The 12,391-nt window shown below is 41.2% G+C and overlaps 1 protein-coding gene across 2 annotated transcripts in view; it reads left to right on the plus strand.

Annotated features, from left to right (window-relative positions):
* Positions 1-12,391, plus strand: part of ARMH3 (armadillo like helical domain containing 3) — a 124,929-nt gene that overhangs the window by 2,555 nt on the left and 109,983 nt on the right. For both annotated transcript variants that reach the window (XM_088169237.1, XM_014885945.2), the window contains exons 2-8: positions 5,571-5,682; positions 6,145-6,201; positions 6,327-6,473; positions 8,267-8,374; positions 9,228-9,320; positions 10,187-10,261; positions 10,935-11,021. In XM_088169237.1, the coding sequence (XP_088025363.1) occupies positions 5,571-5,682; positions 6,145-6,201; positions 6,327-6,473; positions 8,267-8,374; positions 9,228-9,320; positions 10,187-10,261; positions 10,935-11,021 (679 nt within the window). The remainder of the gene's footprint in view (positions 1-5,570; positions 5,683-6,144; positions 6,202-6,326; positions 6,474-8,266; positions 8,375-9,227; positions 9,321-10,186; positions 10,262-10,934; positions 11,022-12,391) is intronic.

Raw genomic sequence — 12,391 nt, forward strand, 5'->3', positions numbered from 1 at the left:
TATTCAGCATGGGCCTTGGATCCACACCACCAGCTGAATCCATGGGCAAAGGGCAGGGGAAGGTTACAGGGAGAGTGTTTTTCTTCAGAAGGAAGGCATTTGAAAAAGTCTGCAAGTGACATGAGCTTTTAGGTGGGAGTCTAAAGGCAGTGCAGAATATTTCATGGTAACTATGTGGGATGGGTTCTAAAGGGCTCAAAAAGTGAAAACCCAAAGTAATTTTCTGATATGAGAGAGCTGGTCATGGTAGCCAGGAATACAGAGCGAAAGTGTGGTGAAATGAAACAATTACCTTGTATGAAAATGGTGTGAACAGATGCTGGTGGAAGCATGCAGCACTTGTCTGGCTGGACTTGACAGGAAGCTTAGCTAGCCTGGTGGTGCGAAGTTGATGGATTGGGTGGTTTTTTTTAACTGGACAGATAGAAATTAAATGCAATTATGGATGAAGTGTTAAAATAGTAGCTCAACTGTTACTCTTTTATAGCATTGCTAAAGCAGGTGCAACGGGAGGTAGCATGTGGCTGTGCTTGCATTAGGAAGCTGCTTTTCCCATTTTTCAAGGAGAAAAAATAGGTCAGAAGTGGTGTAACTTTAGATTGTACTATGTAGAAGCACATATACTGCTCTGAGTGGGACAGAAGGAATTTCTAGTAAAAAATATATATACTGCCACTGTACTGGGGTTGTTGCTTCGTACTGCAGAAAGAGAAGTAGCATCTCTATGGGTTTTTGTCATCAGCACGCCCTCAGAATATGTTTCTCATTACATACTGCCTGAAGGCACCTGAAAATTCTGCAGCATGGATGCAAAGCTTGTATGCTTGTATGCTGTGTTACTGTTTGCCTTGTTAGTGGGTTGAGCACCTTACAGTTGTAGAGGAAAGTGCAATTTGAGCAGTTTTTATTCCAATGGACAATATCCAAATGAAATTGTGAACAATGGATGGAATATAAAAACAGTGTGGTGTACTTGCACAAGCTGTAACTGCCAATGCAAGAGTTTGTAGAGAATAAGCTGCAAAAGGGCTTATGGCAGAAACTTGGCCATGATGGTTGCTAAAGCCTTGACAAAATCTAGCCCTATGTGTTCTTGCTCTCTTTGTTTTCAATAGTAGGCTGCTGATGGCTGGTCCTGGGGGTTTTTAACAGAGGAGCTGGAGCTGGGTCCAGGCACTGCCTGTGCACTGGGATTCATAAATTCTTGTGCTGGGTGCAGGTTGTCTGTTGCTTCCAGCGATGGATGAGTGCAGTGTTGTAGCTGCCAGTTGTTCAGGTCCAGTATTTACTCTGCAGATTCATCACATGGATTAAGTGCAAGTTTTTCCTGGTACTTCACTGAAGAATTTAGTGAGTACTTAGCTTATAACACATTAGCTGTTTGTTAACTTTCAGGCAGGTTTATCCCCGCCTCTTGCATGATGGAGGCAGTTTTTGAACAATTTTCCTTTAGCCTTGAGTGATGTACCTGCAGAACACCTTGAAAGGCAAAGCATGATCACACTGAGTCCCAGGTGCATACACTCAGAGAGGGAGGAGACAATTGCTGGCTTTGAAGTGTTTGAACAGGTGAGTCCAATCTTAATGGCTCTGGCAGTCAAGAGACATAGGATTCTAAAAGGAGAAGTATCTCAGCACTTATTCAGAGTCTTTATAAAACGGATTGAGGTTCAGGACTTTGATAGTAACAAACTAATACATATCACATCATTTGCACAGCCTTTTCCAGGTAGTGAATAAATGGTTTTCCAAGTAAGTTGTATGTGAAAATACAATTTTGCATCATCTGTATTCTTTTTGTCTAGCCAAGAAGTGTTACAGTATATTTTATGAGGGGTCCACACTGAATAAAATACACTTATTCATGTTTGGTTGCACGTGGGGGTTTTATACCTGCATTTATAATATTAAAAACTTTCAGGTTTGTTAGCCAAGGCAATTGGATGCAATGTGCTGTGCTTGATGGGCTGCATGCAAGATTACACAAGTTACAGGTTTGGATCTGGATGTCATTATGGTGTGGATGTGCATTAGTGTTGTCCTCTTGACAGTATTTTTGCTATTAAAAGACGGTCTGTGGGATACTAATAAGTCTGTACAGGAGCTGAGTGGCAACGTGTAGCATTGTGTTGCAGTTTTCAGCGTGCACCAGTCTGAGTAAATCTCGGACTCAAAATACCAGGCTCGTTTTTCCTGTGTCTACTCTAACAAAAAGCTAACAGAGCTGTGTTCATTGGAATGTCATATGTTTGGTTGGAATCTCTGTTATTAGTTCAGGAGTGAAACAGAAAGGAGGTGGATGGTTGGATGTGCTCATCTCTTCCTGGCTGGATCAGCTGATCCTGGGGTTGATGAGAGATAAAGCAAGAGTCTGCCTGTGTCTGCCATGGCTTTTATCTTACTGCCTTTGAGCTTTTTTGACTCGTGCTCTGTCAAGTTTTCTTTTAGTTCCAGATGAAGCATCTTGGATTTTCTGCTGCACAGCAAAGTATTTGTTGTTCTAAAAATCCCCATGCATGTGCTTCTCTTGGCCCTGAGGGGCAGTTCTCCTGTGCAGTCAGTGAATACAGCAGGATTCACTTAGCAGCATGTGCTAATGGGAATGACCTATTGACAGAATAAATTATCCATTTGAACCTAAAATGTGGAAAATGCACTGATGCTTTTTAAATGTGATGTTTAAAGGAAAATTGGTAATTATCATCAATGTCGTTGTTTTCATAAGCTGTCAAGGCATCATGATAATTTGGCACCTCTACAACTTATTTATAAATATTTTGTGGATTTAACTGCTGTTTTCTGCAGCTGCCTGGAAGGTCTCCATTAGCAAAATGCAGTTTTCTGTTTGTCTTTATGACATCTAAAAAACGTAATTGCATAAAGTGAAAAGAAAAAACCATTTGTATGACCTGATCATCATAGGTCATGAAACAAACACAGCCTAATAAAGCATTGGTATGAAAGGCAAGGTTTATGTTTTTCTCCTTGCTCCTCCATATGCTCATTTATAGAACAGCAAATTATAAACAAGAACATTATTTAATCCTTGCCTCTAGCAGTTGTCTTTTTGTATGCTCTGTGCAGCTTTGGTTGAGAGAATGTGAATCCTCAGACCCATTTTACCAGAGACTAGAATTTTCACATGATCATGCAATCCTTCTGGTGCCCTCAAGACCCTTTATGTCTTGAGGTATTTCGATTTTTCTGTCTTTCTGGAAATGCAGGAAGAGGGTTAAAATGCAACTCTGAAAATCCAGGAACTAAGCAGAGCTTATTGATCCCCTCCCATTCATGTACACATTTGATGTGAGAACGCTGACCTAGAAGCACTGAGAGTTAGTTTATTAGTTTTGACATTGGGATTCATTAGCTGTAATTCAATTAGAAGCACACTGATGGATGTGTTCGTATGCTGGGGCTGGCAGCTGTTTTAGGTTCAGAAACTTACAATTCTAGTAGGAAAATTGTTTTGTGAGATCTTACCCAAGATTTGTATTCCTAGGCTAAAAGTGACATCACTCTTCATTTGGTTTTTAGTAGATTTCTCAGTGTTTCTAGTTATGTTTCTAATTAGAATAATGTCTTATTTCCCTTGACAGTTTAAAAATAATACAGAATCTGTAAAAGAGAAGCTATCAAGATGATTGAATCATGTTTTCTTTTTTTGTTTATTAGTTGGAAACCTTCTTCCATCTCAGTTGGATACATAGACCTACTAGGCTACAGGAATAATTCTGGTCTTTACAGAAGGTTACAGTGCAGGACCTCCTAAGCTTTCTTCTGTTAGTGTGTCCCAGGGCTCTTTCCATGCTCACCCCAGCCCATAACCAGCCAGCTGGTTCCCTCTCTACTGGGAAGACAACACTTCTCTGCCTATGTAAATGTTAGCTTTTCAGGTGTGAGAACTGCTGCTCTTTGTCCTACCCTTTCCCATCCCAGCAAAGCTCCTTCCCTTTGCACCTGAGGTAGGGTCTTTTGCAGCAGCATTATTTTTCCCGGCCTAAAAATGTTTTTCTGCCACTTAGAACCAAGATTTATGGCTAAAGGGATGGATGTTTGAATAACTGACTCTGGAAACCTGAGAGTCCTAGTTGGGTATATAGTTTTAAGTCAGCTAAAAATTGTCTGTAGTGGAAAGAATGTAAAGGACATCTGGAACTGATATTCAGTAGTTGATGGAACTTGGTCTTTGAGGGAAAGATAGATCTAAACCTGCCGTGGTTGTGGTAGGGGGTTCAGGCAGTCTGGGATTGAGGCTGCATCCAAAGCTATCTCCACGGCTGCCAGCTCTGTGGTTCTAGATTCCAAAGGTGAGCCCACCTCTCTATGCATAATTTATCATGGTTGAGTGCACCTACCACAAGAGCCTGCCCATGTTTTTCTGGAGCATGACTTAAGTCAAGCCTCTCTGTGTGGTATGATGTTGTAATGCCATGTGTGTAATTACCTTTGGAGATATGGGAGAAATGCTAGGAGCTCGAGGGTATGAGAAGGGATGGCATTCCCTTTCTGCTAAGTACTTCTGACATGCTGCAGTGATGGAGGAGGTTAGAACAGTGCTAAAGCTGTGATGCTTGCCAGGAAAATCTGTGATTGCAGATGAATGTGTATTTGCAAGGTCAGAGTAGTGCTGCACTTGATAGCATCACACATGAGGCTGAGAATATGTGGCAAGTTGTGTGTTCTGACTCAGCCCCTGCAGTGGGTTGTCCCTCACAGAAGGCTCAGGACCTCATTACTTTGCGTAATGGCTCATTTTGAAATAAGGATACTACTTTTATTTTTTTAATAGTATAATCCATAAGACAACAAATAATTATAGTAAAACGTCTTTGCATTTTTAGAAAACCCTTTGCTGTCAAATGGATCATGAAATTCATCTGATTTAAAAAAAACAACAACTCTTTAAAGTTTGTCCTGTCTTCTATCCTCCTCCCAAAACTGAATCACATGGGATGCTTTTGAGGCTGGAGTTCCTCTCTGGCTTGATTTGCAGAGCAGCTGGCCCAGATAAGGATGCTAAGGTGCAGAGGCAGGTGTGTACAAGGGTTGCAGGAGTACTTTATGGAGGCTTTCCTAGTGTTGGATGCCACCTCAGAGCACAAAAGCATAATTTGAAGTGCTTTGGTAGGCAGCAGCTTAAACACATAAGAGAAGACTTTCAAATAGTTTCAGGAGCTTCTTGTCACCAGGTGCCTTTGAGGCTTGACCAACCACAATTCCTCCAGTGAGATTAAAAAATACATGCTTTTCTATATGTAAACTGCATTGGTCTGGATGATTAATTAGTTTCTAATAGAGAAGAATTAAGAAAATTTATCCATAAGGAGCTTATTCTGTTTCTGCCTGTGTGTGGACTTTTGCATGTCTTTGAAATGAGATATAGAACTAGATGGGTCCTTTGATCTGATTTCTTATCTGGTATAGTTATAAATGTCCCTACTTAGAGCTTGTGAGAGACTGTTAGTATTTCAGTGCAGTGAAAAGGTCTTTCATGGTTGATGCAGGCCAGATATTCCTTGAAGAAAAGTTCAAGTTTTCTGAGCTTTTTTGTCTGTTCTTACCTTCAGGGTATACAGCATGGCCCAAACAGAGAAGAAAGGTGGGCTGCTCCGGAAATCTTCAGCCTCCAAGAAGCCATTGAAAGAGAAAGTGGTGTTGATGTATGATGAAATTTTCACGGTAAGGAGTTGAGCATCTCTTTTTTCTAAAGTGTCGTGTTAAATTTTCTTGGTTTAGTTTATGCTGAGAGTTTTTTTTCCTGTGGATTTCTTTCCTCATGGCAAGGCCTGCACAGTGTAGGCACATAGTCCAGGCTCTCCTACTGCTCTCTTCCAAAATGTCTCCTTGTCCTGTTGCTTACCAGAACTGTACCATCTGGGAAGATGGCACCATATGGGAAGTCATGGCTTTCCCAGTATTTCTCAAATAACAATTCAGAAAATAAACAGAGGCGTCCCAATTGAGAGCTGCTTCTGTTGGTCCTTCTTCTGTTTTGGAATGTCTGTAGCTGGAATTATGTACTTTGAGACCTCTTGGTCATCCAGCAGGTGATGCTGACTCTGAGTTACTCACGATAAAGACTTTCTTTAAATTCTGCCTGAATGATTTCTTTGCCCTCATGCCTGTTCCTTTTCCTTTCAGACAGAGGACCCCAGTAAATGCAACCCTAGGTTTTGGGAGGAGCTATTTCTCATGAAGGTAACAGAATGTGAACATCCTGTTGCTGTTCTGCCTACAAAGTGGCAGATTCTCAGTGCAAGGACTTATGTTTCTAAGGTGTAGGTGATGGTATAATGTTCATGAACTGCTTCTTAACCTGACAGGTCAACCTGGAGTATCTAGAAGGCAAGCTGGAGGCTCTGGATGGGGAAGAATTAATGAAGATAAAAGATAACATCAACTGCTTGTTTCAGCATTGCATCCAGGCCCTGGGTGAGGAGCACCCAATCAGAGTGGTGAATGCATTACAGGTACCATGCTGGGACACAGGGAATGCTGTCTTCCTGCTTCTGATGAGGCCATATATTTGTTTCTGGTATCAAACACCTTGCGCTCGTTTCTTTGCTTCTGAGAAGAAGTGATGTCTACAGAGCAGTTGCTGCTTGTAGTCTGTGGAGGTTCCAAACATTCAGAGTCTCTTTACTCTTGTCGGAGCAGTAGATGGTTTCAGGATTCAAGAGGATCTGATGATGGAGGATGAAGTGGATGGCAGTGAGGAGACAAAGGGGCTTGTTCAAATTGCAGGCTGTCAGCTTGGGGTCTCAAAAGTACTTAGGCTGTGTAGCTTTGTGTTTTACTTTCACCTCTTCTCCCTCAATTCAGCTACCTTTTTCAATTTCCATGTGGGTCAAAAAAGAAATAAAGCTCTGCAGAAGTTAGTATGAAATTTACACAGGAAATTGCCTCAGCTGGATGCTTCTTAATTGGAAGCTGTGAAGAATCATCACTCAGAATTCATAGCGTTTTTGTGCAGGTTGTTCCTTAGCAAAGCTCTGCTGTACTATGTCTTGTGTGGGTGTCTCCACAGTCCCTCCTCAGTCTTGATATTTGATGTTACTAGTTCACAAGTTAATTCTCACAGTTTGGTGAATTCATTTGCTTTAGGAGCATGCAGGATGCATTTCTGCTTTAGGAGTACAGGATACGAAATTCAAGTTTGAAGAAGTCATCTGTAGGAGACATTGGACTAGCAGTGAGCTGGGAGAAGTTGATTTAAAACAGAATATTTGCATCTCTGATGTACAATCTTGCATTGTTTTATTGTTATTTTTAGAACTAGTTTGAAAGAGTGCTACTCAAATTGTATTTATAGCTACATAGACAGCTTAGACCAGCCCTGAATATTTAAACTTGTATCCAGACTTGGAAAAACTTAGGGCAGGTCACAAGAATCCTGCCAAAGTGCATGTAAATAGGAACCAGGTAACACATCCTGAGCTCAGACTGGGAGAGCATTCCCTTAATCAGACTATGTTAGTGTGGAAAGTGATCCTGAAGCCAAAACTTACTTAAGCAATCCTTTTTTTGAGAATCAGCATGGTGAGCTAAGGTTTGTTTAGCCCAGTGTCTGTTTCTGACAGTAATCAAAAAAAGGATGTCTGCCTTACCTTTTTGCTTTTAGAGGTTCTAGAGGTCTGCTAATTCCATCAGGTCTGTTTTGTCTCCACCTTTACATCTGAAATTAATTACCTCTCACTGGTGAATTTAAGCTGGAATCTAAAATGGCAGTGGTTGGATTCCTGCTCATTCCCCTCTTCACAGGCCTGAGAGGTGCCTGATAATAAAAGTCACCCCAGACATTTCCCTTTCTTAGGACAAATGAGTAATGCGCTCCCCAAATTTTCCAGGGAGTCTGCTGGAAACATAGTTTGCTGATACCTGTGTATCTTCAAGAACTTGGAATGAAGCAGTAATTAAGCTACCTAATAGACTTGGAGACTTTTTTTTTGGTGGGTTCTTGTTTTTGACAAAGACGCAGTTTATTGGTCCAAGTTGGTATAGCAATGTGGTAACCGAACAGAAATTTGTGCTCAAACAAGAAAAATACAGACAAATATATTCTTCTCCAATTTTTATTAGTTTTCAGCATCCAAGATCCCTTTTAGAAATGACAGAGCTGGAGGAGAGGTCAGATAAAATGGCTTCCAGGCTGGCAGTATTAATTTCAGTATCTGCCAGTGCTAGGAGAGGACTATGCAGTGGGTTTTGCTATTGAGTTGGAGGTGTTGCCTTACATCTCACCTTCTGTTTTTTCCCTTCGCAGACTTTGTGTGCATTAATTCGGGGTGTCCATCAGAAGAACAAATCCACTTCTGGGTTTGACATCATCAACATGCTTGTGGGTTTTGACAAGGCAGAGCTATGTATGAAGGTGAGGCCCTGGCAGTGTAGAGAAGCAGTTTGCACAGCAGCTGTGTTGCAAGGGCAGTGAGTTGCAGATGGGTGTGTCTACTAGGCAGCAACTTTGGGGAGGAATATTTGAGCCAGTTATTAAAAATAGCTGTCCTGAAGTTCTGTACCTGCCAGTAGCACAGACATTTGGGGTCCCTGGGTTGGTTAGTAATATAACAGAACATGTTCTTTTCCTTTAGTTTCACACTGTGTAGTCACTGCTGTTGAGAAACCTTAAAGCCAGAAAAGACTGTCACAGGTGATTACCACCTAGTATTGAACCTCACATCTTGTTCTTTATCTGAGAGTCACACCCTGTGTTCCCACACTCCATCAGCACATGTACCGTTTTAAACTTAGTTGATGCTCTTCACTGTAAAGATACTGAGTTTGGGAAATGACAAAGTAACCAGTGATAAAGCTGAATTCTTGTTGTATCTTTCATCTCTCTACAAGAGTAGCAATTTTTCTTCTGTACACAAACTGTAGTACATTTGGGGAAAACTACTTAATTTGCCTATCAGATTTTTAATCGTAACTTTTATATATGTATTGTTAATTGGAGTTGTGCTGTTGCATCTAGAGAAAACTCAAGGAAATTATCATGATGGTATACCAGTAGTCATTAAACTGTGGTTAACACAAAACAGTGTTGAGAAGCAATAGCATGAATATGACCCGTGTAGCAGTAGTAATGGCCCAGTTATTGATTCTGGAATAACATGGCTTTATATTGGTACTTTGCTACTTGAATCTTCCGGAAAGCTTTTTATAAAAAACATTTCAAGTAATTTAAAGTACTACTTTTAAATAACGTGACTGTTGTTCTTTAGAACCTGATGGAGAGCTTGGACTCCCTCCTCTGTGCAGAAGGTTCTGAAAGCCTCAAAAGCTTGTGTCTGAAGCTACTTTTGTGCTTGGTGACAGTAAGTAATTAACAGCTGTATAATAATTTGGGGGCTCATATGAGCCACATCTGAGGGATGGAACTGTTTCAAAACTTGAGCAGAATGCTGCAGTGTGAAGCTTAAGAAGGGGAAAGAAATTGTGAATGAGAACAAGGGTCCGTCCAGAATATGCATGATGACTCTAACCATGTTGCCAATGCAGACTAGCAGATGCTCTTCATCCTGTAAGATAGGCGCCAGCTGAGACTAAAGGGGAGAGGCAGGAGGATTAACTGGATTCACAGGTGTGGGTTTTTTTAATGAAAAAGATTTTTAAGAAGTTTCAGATAAATGGAAAGAAAGGGGAGGAGGGTTGAGGAAAGACACCAAGTGTGGAGTAGACCAGAGTGGTGAGGATGTGAAGAATGAGGAAGTTTTAATAAATGACCATTCATCATCTTTTGGAGATGGTCAACTGTGAACTCTTTTGACTGTGATTAGAGATAATCGAGAGTGGTGGAGCTCTTCATTGCCCTCTTCATGATGGGAAGGTTCTCAGTGGAGCATATGTGTGCTGTTTTTCATTCTCTGCCTCCTGTGTAGAGCCTGCAACAGCTGATGGCTGTTGTCATTCATGCAGCTGTGTAAAATACCAACGTGTGGAGAAATGGGGGAGCTCTTCATCCGTGGGTGGTACTTCTTGGCAGAGACAGGGCTGCGAGGCAGATTTCTTTTACTTCATGTCTAGCTCTATTGCTAGTCACACCTTGGCTTGCTAAGTGTGAGATTCTGGATAAATGTGTCCATCTGGGAGCAGAGGTCTCCTGTTCCCAATGTGTGCCAAAGGCAGCTACAGCATTGGTAGAGGTTTTGGAAGAGATTTTAAAACTTCTGTTTGTACTCAGGTGACAGATAACATTAGCCAGAACACCATCCTGGAGTATGTGATGATTAACAGCATATTTGAAGCTATTTTACAGGTAAGGGTTCTTCCTTCTACTGTGGGGCTCTTCCATAGCGAGGATTTTCAGTCATGTGTTTGCTTTTCAGCATTTTCAGTGCAGGGTAGTTCACTGGCACTGTTTTTGCTCCCATTCATAGCTCAGTCATACATATATTTTGTGATGTTCTCTCCCCTTTATTCCAGTCTGCTGTTTTTAGTCACTGCTGACTATTTAAAGTATTTTCACTTGAGACATTTCTGCACAGTTAGAATCTGAACAGATTTCTGGGCTAATTTCACACAGAATTACTGTATCGGAGAAACTGTTTTTCAAAAGGTAGTGTGGATATATAAAGTTTTTTTTCTGCTCTTGGATAAATTATACTTTTTTCAGTGGAACTGAACCTTGGAGAAACTCAGAACACTTGCACAGGTAATGCTGGTAATTCACTGAGATACTGTACAATGCTGTTGTGAAATATATTTGCCCTTTATGCCCTGAAAGCCTGTGTATATCCTTTTCTGTGATAAATAAACTTCTCTGTGTGCAGAACTTCCTTGAGGCACTGACACTCCCTTCACCCTAAATATCCTCTTTCAGATAGGACATAATTGACTCTTACACATACATTTCATGGCTGTGCTCTGTCTGAGTCACTGCAAGCTTCTTGAAGCAGGCCTGAACAGAACAGTGTGATCGTTTATTCCAGATCCTGTCCAGCCCTCTTAGTCGCAGGGAACATGGATATGATGCTGTCGTCCTCCTGGCCTTGCTGGTCAACTACAGAAAGTATGAGGTGGGTGTTCTGGGTAACAGAAGCATCACTTCTCTCTACTTTATTAATTTAGGGTGGCCTCTGGATTATAAAGGCAGCACACAGCACAGTTTTCAGCAGTGCACACTGTAGCATCGGGGCATCAGAACGGAGCAGGAGAAGCTTTGCAAGGCAGCCCTGTTATGCTCCCTGTGTCTATCTCTGATGTATGTGTATAATCAAATGCTATGATATTCCTACAGCTCGTTCTGTGCCAGCATGAAAAAAGCTACCTAGGGAATTTGCATTTCCTTTGTGGAAATTGTCTGAGGAAAGTCCTTTTGGAAGAGTTACTGTTGTGCCAAACTGCATGTCTGTGTCTGCGAGTGTGTGGTTATACATAATCTCCAAAGTAAAATGAGCTGTCAGTCACCCTGGGCTTCAGACTGAATTTGTGATTCAGAACCTGACTAGCTGACTGAAAGCACAGATCTCCAGAAGAGATGGTGAAGGTGTGACCAAAAAGTGAACTCAAACATCACAACTAGTAGTTCCAAGAGAAGTCTCTCTCTGTCTCTTTCATGGATTCCTCTTTGAGGAACTTTATTCATCATCCTTTTTATGTTTATGGTATATTCCCATTTTTTTCTGTTATTCATCAGCTTCAAAAAAACCATTTTGAATGCCAGAGCAACACCTAATGTTGGCTTTTCTTTGTATGAGGCATGAGGCTTTCATGATCAGGGTTTTTTTCTTCATAAATAGGAATATCTTAATATACTTAATTAGCCAGCAAATAGGAAAGTTCTGGAATAATCTGCCTTTCAACAGAATTACTAGGAGAGAGCAGGCTTCAAAACCAACCTGGTTTTATAATAGGTCTTGTTCTGAATTATGGATAGACCTAGAGAATATGCAAGGACAGGAACTACACTTGGTGTCAAAGTAATGCCTGTCAAATTCCCATTCCTGTCAATGATGTCAGAATAATGAATTGCAGATTCTGTTCAGCAGTCTGTAGTGTGGTAGCATGGAACAGGAACATGGAGTTTGATTTCAGTATATGGCTATGAGGGAAAACTGTTGGGAATTATCTGTAAGTAGGGTTACTTATGCGGGAAGACTGGGAAGACCAGTGGTCTCATTGCAGCATTCAGACAAATGGTGGAGAGCTGTGTAATCCCATCTCTGAGACACGAATCCCTGGGAGCTGTAGTTTGTGTCCTTAATAAGGTGGAATGCAGTGAGTGCGTGAGACTTGTCATTGGTCTTTGCAGTGGCTTTCTGGAGAATATTGAGTTGGGGTGGAGTGCTTTGGAGAACCTGAGATGTCTTGAAATTGATGCTTTTAAGGAAGTTGTGCTGATGTTTGAAAAGTGCAATGTGTACAATCCAGCTGAAGCAGGCACGTA

Source organism: Sturnus vulgaris, chromosome 8 (genome assembly GCF_052056855.1).
Source record: "Sturnus vulgaris isolate bStuVul1 chromosome 8, bStuVul1.hap1, whole genome shotgun sequence".
Lineage (NCBI taxonomy): Eukaryota > Metazoa > Chordata > Aves > Passeriformes > Sturnidae > Sturnus > Sturnus vulgaris.